Source organism: Ruditapes philippinarum, unplaced genomic scaffold (genome assembly GCF_026571515.1).
Source record: "Ruditapes philippinarum isolate M1 unplaced genomic scaffold, ASM2657151v2 ctg94_1_1_1_1, whole genome shotgun sequence".
NCBI lineage: Eukaryota > Metazoa > Mollusca > Bivalvia > Venerida > Veneridae > Ruditapes > Ruditapes philippinarum.
Window position 1 is genome coordinate 22,343 of NW_026853837.1, and position 20,293 is coordinate 42,635.

Consider the following 20,293-nt stretch of genomic DNA (forward strand, 5'->3'; position numbering starts at 1 on the left):
ATTTTTATTTGATGGGTGTGAGTCTTATTGAGATTATAATTCAGTATATTGTCAAGTTAGATAATATTCATCCCAGTTTTTAAATTGTACCTAGCCAAAATAAAAAATCCCGATAGATAAATAAAATGTTTACCCACTGGGTAAAAATACCAGCAGGAATATACCCCCAAAGAAAATAAACCATTTAAAGTAAATAAAGCCCAACTAGAAAATAAACCCAGTCAAGGTAATTTTTAAACCCAAAACCAATAAAATACTCCGTTTGGGAAAAAGAAAACCTTTAAAGAAAAAAATGCCATGTTTTCCCTTTTACAGGTGATCTGCAGTGTGAAAGTTTATTAATTTCCGAAAAAACCGGGGAAAATTACTTTCATTTCACCCCTTGTTCTTCAAAATATTACAAAATAACAACGGGTTTTCATCAAAAATCATTAAATGTCATGTCAATTTTATCTTATTACAGTTCATTTTATTTTTCCCCCCATTTTACTACCTTTAAAAACAAAATAATTTATACATTATTGGTAATTTTTTTTTCATCCCCTTCAAAACACTTTTTTATCCCAACAGAAGTTAAAATTTTGCATTGGGGTATTTAAAAAGTTGAACTTTTCAATTTTAAAGTTTTGAAAAAATGATATTTTTAAAAACATTGAACAGGGGGTTTTTATTTGTTTTATATTATTTTGTTTAAATTGGGAAAAACTCATAAACCGTCTAGGAAAGAAATTAATAGAACCTTTAACAAATCTTATTCATAGGTAAATATTCTATTTATTGTTCATGGGAATTATTATGCCCCCATTTCGAAGAAAAGGGGGTATATTGCTTTGCACTTGTCGGTCCGTCGGTCCGTTGGTCCGTCGGTCCGTAGACCAAATGGTTTCCGAGTGATAACTAAAGAACCCTTAGGCCTAGGAACTTCAAACTTGGTATGGTGATTGGTCATGACCAGTAGATGACCCCTATTGATTTTGGGGTCAAGGGGTCAAAGGTCAAGGTCACATTGACCTTGTAAGCAAAAACGGTTTCCGATCAATAACTAGAGAACCCTTAGGCCTAGGAACTTCAAACTTGGTATGGTGATTGGTCATGATCAGTAGATGACCCCTATTGATTTTGGGGTCAAGGGGTCAAAGGTCAAGGTCACATTGACCTTGTAAGCAAAAACGGTTTCCGATCAATAACTAAAGAACCCTTAGGCCTAGTAACTTCAAACTTGGTATGGTGATTGGTCATGATCAGTAGATGACCCCTATCGATTTTGGGGTCAAGGGGTCAAAGGTCAAGGTCACATTGACCTTGTAAGCAAAAACAGTTTCCGATCAATAACTAAAGAACCCTTAGGCCTAGTAACTTCAAACTTGGTATGGTGATTGGTCATGATCAGTAGATGACCCCTATCGATTTTGGGGTCAAGGGGTCAAAGGTCAAGGTCACATTGACCTTGTAAGCAAAAACAGTTTCCGATCAATAACTAAAGAACCCTTAGGACTAGGAACTTCAAACTTGGTATGGTGATTGGTCATGATCAGTAGATGACCCCTATTGATTTTGGGGTCAAGGGGTCAAAGGTCAAGGTCACATTGACCTTGTAAGCAAAAACGGTTTCCGATCAATAACTAAAGAACCCTTAGGCCTAGGAACTTCAAACTTGGTATGGTGATTGGTCATGATCAGTAGATGACCCCTATTGATTTTGGGGTCAAAGGTCAAGGTCACATTGACCTTGTAAGCAAAAACGGTTTCCGATCAATAACTAAAGAATCCTTAGGCCTAGGAACTTCAAACTTGGTATGGTGATTGGTCATGATCAGTAGATGTCCCCTATTGATTTTGGGGTCAAGGGGTCAATGGTCAAGGTCACATTGACCTTGTAAGCAAAAACGGTTTCCGATCAATAACTAAAGAACCCTTAGGCCTAGGAACTTCAAACTTGGTATTGTGATTGGTCATGATCAGTAGATGACCCCTATTGATTTTGGGGTTAAGGGGTCAAAGGTCAAGGTCACATTGACCTTGTAGGTTAAACGGTTTCCGATCAATAACGAAAGAACCCTTAGGCCTAGGAACTTCAAACTTGGTATGGTGATTGGTCATGATCAGTAGATGACCTCTTTTGATTTTGGGGTCAAGGGGTCAAAGGTCAAGGTCACATTGACCTTGTAGGTAAAAACGGTTTCCGATCAATAAACTAAAAACGCTTATTCCTAGGAACTTCAAACTTTGTATGATGATTGGTTGTGACCAGCAGATGACCCCTAATAAGTTTTGGGTCAAGGGGTCAAAGGTCAAGGTCACATTGACTTTGTAAGTAAAAACAGTTTCTGATCAATAACTTAAGAACCCCTTAGGCCTAGGAACTTTAAACTTGGTATGGTGATTTGTCATGACCAGCAGATTACCCCTATTGATTTTGGGATCAAGGGGTCAAAGGTCAAGGTCACATTGACATTGTAAGTAAAAACGGTTTCTGATCAATAACTAAAGAACGCTTCGGCCTAGGAACTTCAAACTTGGCATGGTGATTGGTCATGAGCAGCAGATGACCCTATTGATTTTGAAGTCAAAGGTCAAGGTCACATTGACCTTGTATGTTAAAACGTTTCCGATCAATAACTAAAGAACCCTTAGGCCTAGGAACTTCAAACTTGGTATGGTGATTGGTCATGACCAGCAGATGACCTATTGATTTTGGGGTCAAGGGGTCAAAGGTCAAGGTCACATTGACCTTGTAGGTAAAAACGGTTTCTGATCAATTAACTAAAAACACTTTGGCCTAGGAACTTCAAACTTTGTATGATGATTGTTCGTGACCAGCAGATGACCCCTATTGAGTTTTGGGTCAAGGGGTCAAAGTTTAAGGTCATGACCAGTAGATACTTGATAAACCCTTATTAATTGTTTGATCACTCAGGGTCAGAAGTCATGCATAATAACTTTATCACATGACTAATTGGCTGCTGATAGGGGGCATACATGTTTTACAAACATATCTTGTTTATCTTTATGTTTGCAATAAGCTATATGGTCCTATAAAGCAGATAATTGTAGCTTTTATTGTTGATATAGATGTTTAAACATTACCTTAACTTAAAAGCATAAAAATAGGCTAATTAGGGACATACTAAATAAATAGCCTCCTTTAGTTTAATTTTAAGATCATTGTGTAAATAATAAAGTCATCAGTAGCAAGTTGTTGTAAACCACAAGTTGATTAATATAATTTTATAATTTGTGTGAAGGAGTAACTTGAAGTGTGGAAAACTTTTGGGGAAAAAATCTTAAGGTCTCCAAGTCTATACATAAGGAAGGTAAATCTGATTAGAAAGTTACCTGGTATTGTATGCTGTGCATACATGTATATTTTACTAATTTGACAATTTAGAGACAACTAGTTTGTATACAAAATCATAAAACAAAAACACACCAGTTTAGTCTGTACAAATTTATTTTAGTTTGATTGTGTTAGTAGCTATAAGCTTATTGAAACACTCGAGAATCCTTTCCTGGAACCAACCAGTACTAAGCAATGAATGTGAAGTTTCTTGCCTAAGGAAACAACAGCTTGCCCCTGACAGGGTTTGAACCCACATCTTCAGCAATTGTTAGATTACTAGTTCGACACATTAACTACTAGGTCACACTGCCACTCACTCAAGTTTGATTTCGAGTAATACAGTAATTAATGATTTAGATTGCCTTCTTTATAAATCTGTCTTTGGTTGTGTAATATTGCTGTATGTTATTGAATTAATACTGTGTATTTTATTTGATGATTTATAATTTCAGCACATCAGCAATGTCTCTCCTGTATGAATGTATCAACACTGTGATAGCTGGTAAGTTTGCATGTTGGCATGATTTTGTTTTGGTTTTTTCTCACATTTAGTTTTATCTTTTTATTTTTATTTATGCATATTTTTACATACTGGTATTGAAAACTTTTCATCATAAGTCTTTAATGATCAAAATATTTTTAATAAGAAAAAAAAAATGAAATTAAAAAAAACGTGTTATTTTTTGTATACAGTTTACTGTCAACTATGAATGAAGCTTTTTTTAAACTTTTTTTTGTTGTTTTTATATTTTATTTAATGCATATATTCATTAAGTTAATATTGTTTTCTGTTGTGTAAAGATTATGTTTATGTGGGTATATATTAGAAATCAACCTGTCTATATCAAACATGATTGTTGTCAAATATATTCAGCCAGTAAATGTTGTTATTTCCTCCTCATTTTACAACATACTATTTATTTATCTATTTATGAGATATAAAAGGATATTAGATGAACATTTATATTCAATACCAGTTTATAAATCAGAATGATAAGACAGTACAATTTGCATATGTTAATGCCCCCACTACTTTGAGGGTGGGGATAGATTTGCCCTTGTCCATCCCTCACGTTGCCCGTCAGTATACTGACAAAACAGTAGGTGCTTCCATATCTAATGAACACATATCTGGTTTATAATGTAGCTGTGTCAAATCCGTGTTCAAGAACCATTGTACAACACTCTTGAGTACATGTATAAATCAGCAAATACAATTCTTATAATTTACAGTGAAAAAAATAAATATTGCTTTGATAAATTATTGTGTTATTGTATTTTGTTAATTTCTGTTAATCACTATAAATTTTTAAACCATAAAGCTTATCATAAAAGTTCAATAAACACTGGCTGAATATATCAACTTTTTGTCAGTATTAGTGTCTGCAGTGAATCAAATTGGACATTTTAAGCATGTATAATACAATTGTTCATATTTATATACCCAGATTTATATGTTGTATATTTTGTAAAGATAATGCCTCTTTATCCGAATGACTTGTTTATAAATTTGACATAAATTTTGATAGAGTATAGTGTTGATATTTTACTCATTATTTAGTGTTTTTTTTATATTTTTTAATTTTAGTTTTTGCTTTTTAATCTCTAATACACAATATTTTATATGATACTACCATTTGTGGTCATAGTTTACAGACAATTACACTGCTGCTCTAATATTGCCCCTTAACATACATGATAATAGTTACATTAGCACTATACTAACATCACATATATTAGAACTAGTGTTTTTGTGTACTTGCTAGTATTTCACTCAATTCTGGTAAAAATTCAGTTTTAAATTCAATACATTTATAAATGGTCGAGTGTAAGCATACAGTCTAACCTTGGTAGGTGGGGAGGGGTCTATATTTAATTGGCTTTGAACATGTTAGACATAATGATGTTTTCTGACTGCCTCTCGGCTTTGAAATGATTATAAATTGTTTTAAAGCTAACATTTAGTTTTATACCCCCATTTGAGAGACATAAATTTGGTGTTGTCTGTATGTATGTCAGTACATATATTTTTGCAATGACAGAAAGAAGTTTATCAAATCTTATACAAATCTTTATTTTGATATTAATTTGTGTACATAGGTTATACATTTTATATCATCTAGTTATTACCATATAAGATGGTCTTTAACTAAAGTCAAGATTATGGTATGATATACATATGTTCTAATGTAATGTGACCAGACCATTCTCAAATATTTATTTATTTGGTCAAGGTATAGTAAAAGATTAGGGCAAACATGTCCAGTAGACATTGTTATGGTGTAATGTAGTTATATTCGGAATTCCTTAAGTATGTATCTGTAATTCTGGCTAATGCAGACATTGATCCACTGGTATACATAATACCACAGGGTACATATAAAGTGAGAACTCTTATTAAATTCTTATATCTTCCTAAAAATCAAAATTGAGAAAATGCAAGACACATCTACACGTTTTAAGATGCACCTAAGGCTTTAAATTTACAGGAAACAGAAACGATACAAGCTTGAAATTCTTAACTGTACATTATCAGACCCATTGTGGTGGGTTTATTATCTTGAGAAAGTGAAGAAGATGGTAGACAATTTGAACAGTAGAATGAATCAGATCTTTTTTCAAAGTGTTTCACAAAACACCATAAATAAAGACAATTTTTATTGCTAGGTTAACAGGGTGATAACAGTTTAGAATTTAGTTTGATTTCAAGTCTAATCTATATGCACATGTTTCTTTTAACATATAGCTTTTATATTGAAAAAGAAAGAAATTCCAGCTTGTATGAGAAGTATAAAGTGTGAAAAATTGAGAGAAGAAAATAGTGATTCACTGCGGGCACTTGTGTTATAACTGATTCATGTTTATTCTTACTTACAGTACTCATTTCTGTATCTACAGGCATTCCAAACCATACCGCCTCCATACAGGTAAAGTAACATGTTCTCTTTTATCATTGTCAAATATAATCATCCCCCCTAGCTTATGGGAAAGGGTGCTGTAATATGGCTTGGCTTATGTCTTCTCTAACAGATGCTTCTGCTATGGAAATCTCTTTGCTCTTACATCTAGAAAGAAGATCAAAGCTTTAGATGTTTCAATATAATGTATAAACTTTTGTAATTAGTAAAACAATACAAATAGGCCATTGTGGTTAGCTAATATAATAAAGCATATGTTGTAAAAGTGTTATACTATGTTAATGTACTATGTCATGTGGTCAAATAACATCTTAAAGAATGTTAAGAGCAAAACAATACAATATATTTTTAAAATGTCATATTCTAAAGACAGTTACATAGAATATATGTCATTTTTATAGGGCCGAAAATATTTTTGGCATATATTGTTAGGCATGTGGTCGTCTGTTTGTTAGCAATATTTGTGTTCCGTCTGTATCTTTTGGATCGGTGGAAGGAAATTGAAACTACTTGGCAGAAATGTTAACCATAGTCAGACAAAGTGCAGGGGATTTTGATTTAATATAAATTGTTTGGGCATGTAACATGCACTTATGTGGAGCCAAACAATAATTGTTATTAATCATGCCCCTATGGTTTTAATTAAGTTTTAATGCCCCTTGGGTTAATATATGGCCCGCCCCAGGACTCACTTTATTTATGTAGACTGACATAGACTTATATAGAAAAACAAATTTCAGTATTATTGTGTGAAAGCCCAAAGCTTAGGATATTTTGCCATGTAGCATCAATTGTAAGATTTCTAACAAAAAAAATTCTATAATCATGACCCGCGGGTCAGAAATTGGCCCTGCCCCTGGGAATGCAACTTTCTTTATGTAGATTATAAAGCTATAGGAAAGGACATTCTTATCATTTTTGTAACAAAAATACCATGCCATAAAATTTTGCATGAACTTGCCAAAGTAGACCTCTATAAATAGTTCTATGAATCATTGCAAACCAGCATTAAAAATTGCCACCACCATCGAGACCTAATAGTTCATAAAGAATAATTTAAGAAATAAAACATTTTTATACGCCCCGCACACAAAGTCACAGTTGCACGACACACACCTGGAATCAGCTTGTCGTCCGGGGCCGGACGTCCCCGGCCGTCCGGCTGTCTGTCGGTTTTTTTTAAGCTCGACTAATAACGAAGTATATGGAGAGCTGTTTCCTACTCCGGCCCCAGCATCGGCGTCCAACGGGCTGCGTCCAGATTTTCAGATTAAAGTTTTGGTGCAGTAAAATATTTTTCAAACTAATAACTTTGGTCATTTCTTGGTATCAAACTTCAAACTTTCAAAATATATGTCCTTATCATCAACCACATTCTTATGTGACAAGGTTCATAACTCCTAGCAGCCAAATATTTTAGGATTTATCTCCCCTTGAACTTAGAATTTTTCCCTTAAAAAAATAACTATTTTTTACTGTTACTTCTTTATTTTCTTAAGGGAATCAACCTCAATAAACTTCAAAAATATATGTATCTTATCATCATCTCCATCTTAGTGACAAGGTTCATAACTCTAGCACCAATTTTTTCAAGATTTAATCACCCCTTGAAACTTAGAATTTTCCTCAAAAAAATACTATTTTTTTACTGTTACTTCTTTATTTTTTTAAGGGATTCAACCCTCATACTTCAAATATAATTGTTACCTTAATTCATCCCAATCATTACCCCCCATCTTATTGTGACAAGGTTCATAAACTCAGCCCAAACAAATATTTTTAGATTTATCTCCCCTTGAACTAAGAATTTTTACCTTAAAAATATTATTTTTTAACTGTTACTTATTATTTCTAAAGGGATCCCAACTTCAATACTTCAAAATATATGTAACTTATCATCAATCCACATCTTATGTGACAAGGTTCATAACTCTAAGCACTAATATTGCAAGAATTAATCTCCCCATAAACTTAGATTTTTTTTACTAGAAAAATGTTTATTTTTTTACTATAACATTTTTAGTTTTAAAGTACCTCACCTCAAAACTTCAAATACTTATTCCTTATCATCATTTACATTTTATGTGACAATTTTTTCGTAACTCTTGAAGCAATATTTACAGATTTATCTTTCTTTGAACTTAGGATTTCTTTAAGAAATATTAATAACTTCTTTACTTTTTAAGGTATCTACTTCAAACTTCAAAAAATATATATTTTTTTTTAAATCAAAATTACCAAAACACATTGTTGTGTGACAAAGTTCATAACTTTAGCATGACTAAATTTCTAGAATTATTCCCTTGATCTTGGAATTTAGTTAACAAATAGAAATTTTTTTACTATAAACTTAATACATAATTATACATAATTGTTTTTCTTTTCATAGTTTTTTGTCCTCCTTACTGCATCCAGTATTTTATTAGTCGAGCTTGGCTGTCTCCTATGACAGCTCTTGTTTCTTGTCCGCCCAATAACTTAAGATTCCTTTGACCCACAGTCTTCATATTTGGCATGGAGGTTAGTCATGATTAGTAGATGACCCCTATTGATTTTGAGGTCACTTGGGTCAAGGTCACAGGGGCCTTGGCTTCAAAAAGCTTGTCCGCCCAATAACTTAGAAGATTCCTTTGACCCACAGTCTTCATATTTGGCATGGAGGTTAGTCATGATTAGGGGATGACCCCTATTGATTCTGAGGTCACCGGGTCAAAGGTCAAGGTCACAGGGGCCTTGGCTCCAAAAAGCTTGTCCGCCCAATAACTTAAGATTCTTTTGACCCAGTCTTCATATTTGGCATGGAGGTTAGTCATGATTAGTAGATGACCCCTATTGATTTTGAGGTCACGGGGTCAAAGGTCAAGGTCATAGGAGCCTTGACTTCAAAAAGCTTGTCCGCCCAATAACTAAAGATTCCTTTGACCCACAGTCTTCATATTTGGCATGGAGGTTAGTCATGATTAGTAGATGACCCCTATTGATTTTGAGGTCACTGGGTCAAAGATCAAGGTCACAGGGGCCTTGACTAAAAAAGTTTGTCAACCCATTAACTTAAGATTCCTTTGACCTTCATTTTTGGCATGGAGGTTGATCATGACCATAAGGTGACCCCTATTGATTTTGAGATCACTGGGTCAAAGGTCACAGGGACCTTGACAAAAAAATAAGTTTTTCCCCTCAATTGCTTAAGAATGCCTGTCCGCAGTGTATTGATTTTGACATTTTCACATTTGAAGCATGTAGAATACATAACTTAGCAATGCACTGGCTTAGTAACCTCAGATTTGGCAGGGAAGTTGTCCTTGAGCTCTAATTGGCCACTGTTGATTCTGACAAAGTGGTATGCGGGGGTATTCACGCCATGACAGTGGCAGTTCTAGTTCAGGCAAGTTTTTGATTGGGTCTCTTCCCAAATTGATTAGTTATTTTTGATTACTCAAACAAATTTACATTTGGGTGTATATTGCCCTTCAGTTGTGGTGCTTAGTAACAAACTATGATTGTGATTTGACTATACTATAAAGCAATTTGAAAAATAAATTGTTAGATTGTTCTTTGTCTCTGTAAAACTCTTTCTCTCATTAATACTGGTTAATACCTGTAACATCTCTATGTCTATGCCATCTAACTCAGAATAAATTATTATTATATGTGACTCAATTTCCTGATGGATCAATACATTAAGTTAACCATTTTCAACTTTGAACGATGCATGATATTTTCCTCAGTAAGTTGAATAGTTAAATGTTAACAAAGAGGAAAAAAAATGTATTTTAACTAGCAAGGTTAGTGTATAGAATCCTTGATTATGAAATCAAAATAAGCAGATCTTATGATTGCAACTAGGTCAAAATATCTTGTGTGTGTGTGTGTGGTTTAACCAAATACAGAAAAAAAATTAGTACCTTGGTTAAGTTATATTGAATCTCAATTACAAAACATGATAAATGTTTGAAGGTATCATATTTTGTGAACAGATTTTAGAAATACCTTATAATGCTAGCTATCTAATTGTGTATGAGTCAGTCTCATAATTCAAACAAGAAATTGTTGATATTTGAGAAGTTTGATCTTGTAAAACAAAATAAAAATGTTAGAGGGATCATATTTTAAAAAGTTCATGACAGTCTTCCCAAAACCTTTCAGTAAAATGTATATAATATTGTGATAGTGAATGCATTCTATCAATTAAAACAACTTTGTTTGATTAAGCGTGTTCATGAGAACACCAAATTTATGTTTAACCACATGCTACCCAGAGTAGTTACACAGATTTATAGTAAGAAATTGCATTATATTTACGTGACACAAGCTGTAATATATACAGATTGTGTATAAAAGAAGAAAAAAGGTTGGAAGTCCGTTATATTTTAAGAAATGTAAATGTGACTTAAGATATTTGAAATATTGTTTCAAAAAACAATCTAATAAGTTTTTATGACAATGGGGGTATACGGATTTGTCCCTGCTTGCCTTATGTAGGCTGACAAAACAGTTGAATGTTCCATGGACACATTTCTAGCTATGAATTAAGATACTAAGTATTAACTTGCTTTGATTTAAGTTGTAGTTTTGATATTTATAAGAATAAACATCTGCTATGTAATTAAAGACTTTCAACTGTAGAACTTTTTTCATAAGTAATTGTGATGCAAATTTAAGTAGCAAGAATGAAAAACAGATACATTTAAATATATATTGTTATTGAACATTTATATTTATGTTTTGGTTGATGGTTATTTCTTTTTTTGTTATTTTTCTTTGGGTATGTTAAGGCATGTTTAGAGGGCTTTGATAAATCACCTATGGGATAATTGTAAGTTTTGCTTTTCAGCTTTGTGTTCAGAAACTGAGAATTCTTATAGAAGATTCTGACCAAAACTGTAAGTTGTTTTAAACAATAAATTATCTGTACAAGTGTATAGGAAATCATAGAGTTGATTTTCACAGAGAAATATGTTTTTTTCTACAACTTTTGCTTATTTTAAAAGATGTTAGTTGAATGTGCACCTGAAGAAATATCCTTGTTTCATTTGTCAGACAAGAATCTTAATATTTTAACTTCTAGTGATGTAATTATTGTGTAGTCCACTTGGAAAACATTTTAATTGTTAAATGTTAATTAAGTGTTCTCCAGCTTCTCGTAGCTTTAAATGTGAACCTGCACACCTACCAGAAATTGAAGAAATGTTTTTGAAGACAAATGCCTCAAATATATTTAGATATTTAGCCCTTAATATGTTGAATTTCTTTAATGGATATGCCCTGCTTTGAATTTGGAACATTCCATTAAAAGTTAAAAGGATTGAAATTAAATATCAAAACACAATAAATAAGCTATTAACAGTTTAGAGCCTGGTCAGACTGAAAATATTAGCTCGCTAGCCTGGCTCTACATCAGTGGCAAAGAATAATTTATTTTGACTTTTGTAGGTTAAGAGATAAAAATTCAGCTGTTCTTTCCAGTGATGTTTTTAGCATAGAAATAAATATTACAGTGTTTAATTATAATGTTATATCGTTATGCTTCCAGTGAAGTATCTTGGCTTGCTTGCTATGTCTAAGATTCTACAGACTCATCCAAAATCTGTACAGACACATAAAGACTTGATACTTCAGTGTCTTGATGATAAAGATGAATCTATCAGGTTTAGAGCATTAGATCTCCTCTATGGCATGGTAAGTGACCAAGGCAGTTATTTCATAATTTTTCTTCATGGCATATTCTATTAGTTAGGTTTTTATGCTCAATATTTGATAGATTAGGAGGGCATATTGGTTTTTGATTGTCTTTTGGCTGTCACAAAAAGTCCTTATGCCTACAGCCCCAAACTTCATAGTTTGAAGAGTTTTACTTGCCAGACTGACTAAGTCTTTAAAGGATTTGGGGTCAAAGTTCAAGGTCATTATTAACCTTGGCCTTAAATACAAATCTTTCCATTCGTGGCCTTCAAACTTGACACATGTATGCACCTTGATTTTCTCTATTCACTAGACCAACTTAGTAGTCAAGGGATCAAAGGTCTAGGGGTCAGGGGTCAAGACCCATTCCCCATCCTTTTCTCTCCCATGGACATAGAAATCATATTTGATAGTGAATGTTACTCTTGAAGTGAATTTCAAGTTTTCTAATTATGACTAGTAATTAGGTGCACATTATGAATATTTATATTATACATACAGGTATCTAAGAAGAATTTGATGGAGATAGTGAAGAAATTGATGATACATATGGATAAAGCCGAGGGAACAAATTATAGGGATGAGTTACTGGCTAAAATTATAGAAATCTGTTCACAATCTAACTACCAATATGTCACAAACTTTGAATGGTAAGTTTTGATGTTCACAATCATACTTATCATATGTCGGAATTTTTGTCTTGTGAGTGTTTTGGTACCATCTCTTCACAATTTGACTATATGTATGCTACAGACTTTGGATGGTAAATCTTTATGTTCATCATAATCTGTCCTTATGTCTCTAACTTTACAGGTAATTCATTAAGCACCTTTCTAATTAATTTGCTGTTCAATCTACAATTCATACTTTTGCATGAGTTTTAGGTGATGATCATGGAGTAATTAATGTGAGTCCTGTAAATGTATAAAAGTAAGTTTGATCCACTTTACATTTACAGAGACTTAAAATTTACCTAGTATAAACATGTAGTAATGTATTTATATAATACAACATTTGAGATATATTTAGGTATGTGAGTATACTGGTGGAACTGACTCGTATGGAGGGTACGAGACATGGTCGACTGATAGCCTCTCAGATGTTGGATGTAGCAATCAGGGTTCAAGCTATACGTTCTTTTGCTGTGGCACAAATGGTAAGATAAAACCGCAAACTGTTGTATTGTAATGTATATGCCCTCATGTTGGCATGTAGTAATAGCAATATTTTCATTTACATCTGTTCTCTGTTTCAACTTCATTTAACAATAACTAAACTGTATCAGCACAAAAACCTTATATTTTTTCATTGTTTTTTTCAATTAATTATAATTTCTTTTATAAATATTGCACATACCCCTTCCCTTGTAGGCATTTGATGTTCGACCATGCATACTAAAGTTTATAAGTATCATTGTTTATACATGAGAATATTGATTACTTTCCAGGCTGTCTTATTAGAGAATGCTCATTTACTGGCCAACAACTCACAGAGAAATGGTATATGTGAGGTACTTTATGCTGCAGCTTGGCTATGTGGAGAGTTCCCAGAGTAAGTTCTAGACTTGTTTCTTTCTGGCTCAAATCATATCTTAATACTTATATTCATTAAGAGTTACATTTATTACAAAATTAGAAATGTCTTGGCTATTCTGAATTGTTTGAATTTGTATAAGAAAACAAACAGTCATTATATTTTTGAAAAATCAAGTTTTGAATCACATTTGCAGTTATATCATGTTAATAATGACATTTGAATATTTTCAGTGAGCTTGAAGATCCAAAAGGAGTTCTTGAAGCCATGTTAAAACCAAAGATAACTGCCCTACCTGGTCATATCCAGAGTGTGTATGTACAGAACTCTATCAAACTGTATGCTAACATCATTAAACGGTCCGAGGAGGATAATGATACTGAGGTTGTGAAAGAAGTAGGTGAAATGCTGCAAGAAAAATTACCTATCTTTATACAGAGCTCTGACCTTGAAGTTCAAGAAAGGGTAAGATAGTGTCTAAATATTCTTTATAGTAGTGAAAATATCTAGATATGAAACAGTTTTAGAAAAAAAAGCCTTTGATTTCGTAGACGTTTGAAAAAAAAAATTCTATTGTTGAACTTATTTTATGAATTATTTTGTTTGGTAATGTCTTTGCATTGTGGTTTGGACAACTGTTAGATTTATGTATTTGACACTTTTAGTACAGTATATAAGGAAAGCTGCTTACATTTAAAACATTTATATTTTGGTTAATATATATAGGGTTTTAAAAAAAACTAGAGTAATTTCTTTATTTATATGTATATTGTTTAGGCATGTTGTATGGTGCAGCTAGTCAAATATGTGCTCAAACTTCAAGATAAAGGTGCTAGTGTTACAGGTATTGCTGAAGAAGTGACAGCTCTTTTTGCTGGAGAACTTAACCCTGTAGCAACTAAAGCTCAAAAGAAAGTCCCTGTACCTGAAGGGTATGTGACAATTCTGTTATCTTCAATGTTTTATAGCTAGTAATTGCTTAAAGGAATAGAATTATTTGTAAATGTCAAAAGATGTAAAATCATGGTAAGTTTTTTGTGTTTGTGTAGGCCGGTATATTTAATTTAGTAAAATCATCTTGTACTTCTTCAATTACTTTTCTTTACACTCATAAAAATGGGATGATCATACAGCATTAGCGCAAGACATTAACTTTAATTAACTATTAAAAAAGTGATGCAAAATATAGTATAAGTATCAGTGAGTTATGCTTATTTCTTGTTCTATTACAGATTGGATTTGGACTCTTGGATCAATGACCCACCTTCAGAGAGTTCTGATGATGATGATAGACGTGTTGGTAACTCTATATTCCTGCCACCTGGTGGCGATGATCATAGGTATGGTTAAAGCCTTTATGTTTCATATAGTTGTAATTATTTTTTGCATATATATAAATTCATAATAAATATGTACAAATGTATTTATTTTTGCTATCTATTTTCAGTGTCTATACTAGGAGGGGGGATTAACCCCTATTAATGAGAATTCCCCCAAGGGGGAAAACTTTACATAGAGAAAGAAGAAAAAAATCAACAAATATAATAAATTCTCACTTTTCAATAAAAATCCCCCCAGTTTTTCAAATTCTAGAATAGACAATGTATTTTTGATCATGAATTTATTTGTTTTGATTTGTCAAATCCTATTGAGTAATACAGAATTATGATTTCAATTTCATACATTGTATTTAACGTTTATATACAAAATGTAATTGTGTTTTAATATATTTTCTTATCACAGGTCATTCTATTCTGAACCAGCTCAGAAAGTAAAGGAAATGACAGAGGAGGAGCGGTCTAAGGTATTATTATGATATTGCATATTTCTTAACTTATCTTATCACCTTAAAGGCAAGATTAACGGTCCTTATGGAATAGCTTTAGTAACCCAAAGTTGTAAAAATATAAAATTATTTTTAGTCACTAGAGCATTATGCCTCAGTAAGTTGTGAACCAGTGACCCCATTCTCAAGTACAGCAATACCTGTTTAATAACCAAATCCTCTGTTCAGGAGAGTCAGCTTCATGTTCCAAGTTCCTTCATAATGCCCCTTCCATACCCATCACTAATTGGGCATATCCACCATTATTTTGGCACCAAAACAAAACCTCTGCATTGACAGAAGTTAAAAATTCATTTTCTGCTTTTTCAAGAGGAAGAGGCATAGGGTTTACAATATGTTGATGCGCTTAAAAGGTTATGCTAATTGTACCTTGCTACATCAGGTGTAACAGTTCTGTCTAGTTATGAAATGTTGCTTCATATATTGCATAAATTTTTGTATTTTATAAGAGGGCAGCTGATGTTAAATTGTGTAAAGTTTAAATTATGAAATCAAATGATGGTAAGTTGGTAACTGGATGTTACTGTGTGACTGCTTTTCTTTATGTAATTAAAGTGAATGTTGATATTTTTTATTTCAGGCAAGAGAAACAAGACAAGCTGAACAAGAACATAATCCTAACTACCTCAAGGGGGATACTAAGGTAAGTAAGTCTGTCGCAAATTATTATTTCATGCTTATATAATAACAACAATGGAAATATTTTAAGTTAGTTATGATGTGGATAGACCTGTATAAAGACAAAGCTAACCAAAAAGCTGTATTGGCCGTTTTGATTGACTCCTTAAGAAGAAATTGAGAAAAAAAAAAGAGCTTTATAAGATTTGATATTTTTCGTTCTAACCCATTTCCACAGTGCATATAGCTGAATCTGTATATCATGTATTGTGTATGTTCTGGAATAAAATATGTTTAAACTAAATTCTTTTTAGATGGATACATTTTCTATGGTCATTATTGAAAGATTTAAGGAATTCAGAAACTTTTTACTCTAATACAGGCAATTAAAGTTTTGTATAAACTTTCAGCAAAGAGTCTGAGTATCTGAATTGAATCATTTCCACTGGTGAAGGCATCTTATATTATATGAGCCGCGTCACGACAAAACCAGCATAGTGGTTTTGCAACCAGCATGGATCCAGACCAGCCTGCGCATCCGCGCAGTCTGATCAGGATCCATGCTGTTCGCTAGCAGTTTCTTTACTTGTTATAGGGTCTGTAAGCGAACAGCATGGATCCTGATCAGACTGCGCGAATGCTGGTCTGGATCCATGCTGGTCGCAAACCCATTATGTTGGTTTTGCCGTGACACGGCTCATATGTAAGATATAATGGTAGATGTAAGTGCACAAATTATATTTTATTTACAGAGAAAGAAGGCATCACTTGTAGAGGGTACATCAGGTATTCCTGTGGCACACATTGACTTGTCAGTACCACTCCATGTACCAGGTATGCTTTATGTTAATGGCTGTACCTTATTTTTTGAAACTGATGATTTATTTTGAGAAAAAAGATTGAAAGTAACAGACAAAAAGTTTTGCAAAATGTAATGAATGAATTATGATAGACTATGTTACATACTTGTACTAACCCCTTTGTTATTTTTGCCTATTATGTCAGAGTGCTTATGTTTTCTGACAATGAATCACAAATTAGTTCAATTATGTTGATTCAAATTCCGTTTTATAAGCTTGTTAAAGGAAAATCATTAGGTCTACGTAGCTGAAATAATGAATGCGTAGTGTTTCCTACACCTTTGTAGGTGGAAAATCATATTTGATGATATTCTTCTAACACAACTGATAGAAAAAAGAATTTTTTCTCCAATTTTGTTATGTTGATAATTTTGAATGACTGCTAGTGTATAAAACTAAGTTTTATTGAATGTCATGTCTAGTCTGTTTTTTGTTGATTTTGAAGGAAATATATAGGCATGGAGTAGTAAGGTTGAATGTCTACAACTTTTGAAGTTAATTAACTTTTTGTTATAAAGTTAATGTTTTGTTACAATTAAGCTAATAAATATATATAATTACATGTACAGGTGTTAACTCTGACAAATACATGCAAATGGATGCTGAAGGAAGGAAAAAGAAACAGAAGAAGAAGAAGAGAAAGAAGAGGAAAGGAGAAGATAATAGTGATGAGGAGGATGACATTCCACAACAACATCAAGTCAGTGTTGTCACAGAAATGCCTGAGGTATTATTATTTATATTATGATTGTCTCTTATGATAAACTTGCCAATTAGATTTTCTCGACACTTTAGCCTCATACATTAAAATTTATTAATGTCTGCAAACTTTAACAGTCATATTTTATTACAATTTCAATGCATTATTAATAAATTTTATTTTTAAAATGTTAAATTTATGACTTATCTCTATATTATTTAAGCTTTATTTGAAAGTGTAGACTTATAATTTGTAAGAAGAAATTATTCAAATACTGTTTTTACTTTTTCTTCCTATTGTATGATAGAATATTAATTAGGAAAAGTTGTATTAAATGGGTTAACATTTTTGTAAGTTGATTATGTTAGTACTTCATATATTATGTAAATAGAAAGTATTTTATTTCATTGATGTTTCTATGGTTACAGGGAGCATCAAATCTGTCAGACAAGGATGATGAGGGTGATGAACTATACAAAAAACTTGACATTAATTTAGATGAGTATGTCATTTATAACCAATCATCATTATCTTAATAATAATTGAGCCGCGTCACGACAAAACCAACATAGAGCATTTGCGACCAGCATTGATCCAGACAAGCCTGCCAGCCAGGATCCATGCTGTTCGTTTACCAACTCTATAACAAGTACAGAAACTGATAGCGAACAGCATGGATCCTGATCTGGCTGCGCGAATGCGCAGGCTGGTCTGGATCCATGCTGGTTGCAAATGCACTATGTTGGTTTTGTCGTGACGCGGCTCATATCATTCAGTTTTATTTGATAATCTGTTTCTTGAACCATTTGAACATAAAAATGACATAAATAAAAATTCTTGTTTTGTAGCTTGATAGATCAAATGTTCACCAAACAAAGCTGTAAAGGATTCGCCTTTGGTTGTGTGAGAGATCTTTTGTAATGTTCTTGCTTAAAATCTTAGATGTGCAGTTTTCAAGAACTATAACTATACCTGGTCCTATTTTATGAAAGATTAAGTACATGCATTTAGTTGTAATTGTGAACATGTTTATATTTTTATGAAAAAGAAAGCTGCATTTATTTTTGTTGAATATATAGGTCACTGTATATTTTCTCTGCTAACTTATGAATTTTCAGACCACTACAGCCAAATGAAATCCTACCTGTAAGAACACATAGGGTAGTATCTGATCAATTACCATCACCTACAGATGAGCCTGTTGTGAAAAAGAAAAGTAAACATAAAAAAGAGAAAGAAAGTAGAAAGGAGAAGAAGAAAAAGAAGGAAGAAAGGAAGGAGGAAAAGGTAATCCAAGATAATTCCAACCTATATTGTGACAAACATATTTCTATATTAATTAATTAGAAGAATACAATGCTATTAACTTAATTGCTAATATACACTAAAAATTGAGAAGAAACATAATTTACTACAAAATAAATGTGCAAATGAAATAATGAATTCTTTCATGTGAGGGATCTATTCAGTTTAGCTTGGTTTTGCTTTGTTGTATTAGTGAGAAAATTTTTCCACAAGTGTAGCTAGAAAGTTGTAAGATAAATTTAAACATTGTCATGGTGACATTGAAACACATTGTTAAAAATATGAGCCGCGTCATGACAAAACCAAAATAGTGCTTTTGCGACCAGCATGGATCCAGACCAGCCTGCGCATCCACGCAGTCTGATCAGTATCAATGCTGTTCACTTACGAACTCTATAACAAGTAGAGAAACTGATAGCGAACAGCATGTATCCTGATCAGACTGTGCGGATGCGCAGACTGGTCTGGATCTATGCTGGTCGCAAACCCATTATGTTGGTTTTGTCATGGCGCGGCTCATATATATTTATAGAAGAAGCATAAGAAGAAGGCACATAAAATGAATGGTGAAGATGAGCCAAGTTTGATGATGGAGGACCATGAAGAGATTGATGGTGATAACACACCATTACAATCTCCACGTGATAACGCTCCACCTGTAGTCAATAATGTAGATGATAAACCAATACAAAATGGAGATGAAAAGGTTTGGCTTGTTTTTAAACTGAAAGATTGTCTCTTGCAGAAGCGCTCATGGTTGTGCAGATAATATGGAAAAAGCTCACTAAATAATACAAGTTTCAGATTTTTTCAAATATAAGAGATTGATGGCATTTATAACATATCATAAATATAAAACAGACATTTTACAATCATGTCAAACTTAAAATTTAAAATCATTCATGTGAACTGTTTGAAAATTATTGTCACATAAAAAATAAAATGTGACCAAAAAAGTGATTATATCTCAGAACAGCTCTGTGTTTTGTATTCACCCGGATTATAATGATAAGTGTTTTTGTTTTGTTTATAGATGAATGACCTTGACTTCTGGTTGTCAGGGAATGATGCTAAATCTAACAGTAAGCAATCTGAGGAGCAGAATGAAGAGCCTGTGAAAGTGAAGGTCTCTCATGTACCAGAATTATCATCAGATGATGAGGACGTCAAGGTAATTTGATATACTCACTTTATGAAGAGAAAAAGTTTCTTGAAACATTAGTGTGATGTAATAGACAATGGTAATATAAAGTGATTTACATGTAGAAATTCTCTATCATTGGCCTTTAAAGTGTTATCTATCAATAATTGTGTATTTTGAGTATAAATATGTTATTTCATATTGAAATGTGTTATTTCTAAAATAGTTCTAAGATATTGAAAAATTTGTTTTTGATAATTTGAATGGTCACCATTTAAAAGTAAAGGTTTTACACTTGGTAAGTTAGTGATTTGAACATGTCTGTGGGTATAATTAATATACATGATTTT

General features: G+C 32.6%; 1 protein-coding gene across 1 annotated transcript in view; it reads left to right on the forward strand.

The window, feature by feature from the left end:
• The window catches only part of LOC132738131 (AP-3 complex subunit delta-1-like), a 40,549-nt gene that overhangs the window by 12,916 nt on the left and 7,340 nt on the right, over window positions 1–20,293 (forward strand). Inside the window, exons 5-23 of the mRNA XM_060725583.1 lie at window positions 709–761; window positions 3,793–3,842; window positions 6,218–6,267; window positions 11,093–11,141; window positions 11,792–11,937; window positions 12,442–12,590; window positions 12,970–13,096; window positions 13,388–13,491; window positions 13,707–13,938; window positions 14,251–14,405; window positions 14,706–14,813; window positions 15,217–15,277; window positions 15,900–15,962; window positions 16,690–16,771; window positions 17,367–17,524; window positions 17,926–17,999; window positions 18,616–18,784; window positions 19,335–19,508; window positions 19,836–19,973. Of these exons, the coding sequence (XP_060581566.1) occupies window positions 709–761; window positions 3,793–3,842; window positions 6,218–6,267; window positions 11,093–11,141; window positions 11,792–11,937; window positions 12,442–12,590; window positions 12,970–13,096; window positions 13,388–13,491; window positions 13,707–13,938; window positions 14,251–14,405; window positions 14,706–14,813; window positions 15,217–15,277; window positions 15,900–15,962; window positions 16,690–16,771; window positions 17,367–17,524; window positions 17,926–17,999; window positions 18,616–18,784; window positions 19,335–19,508; window positions 19,836–19,973 (2,142 nt within the window). The remainder of the gene's footprint in view (window positions 1–708; window positions 762–3,792; window positions 3,843–6,217; window positions 6,268–11,092; window positions 11,142–11,791; window positions 11,938–12,441; window positions 12,591–12,969; window positions 13,097–13,387; window positions 13,492–13,706; window positions 13,939–14,250; window positions 14,406–14,705; window positions 14,814–15,216; window positions 15,278–15,899; window positions 15,963–16,689; window positions 16,772–17,366; window positions 17,525–17,925; window positions 18,000–18,615; window positions 18,785–19,334; window positions 19,509–19,835; window positions 19,974–20,293) is intronic.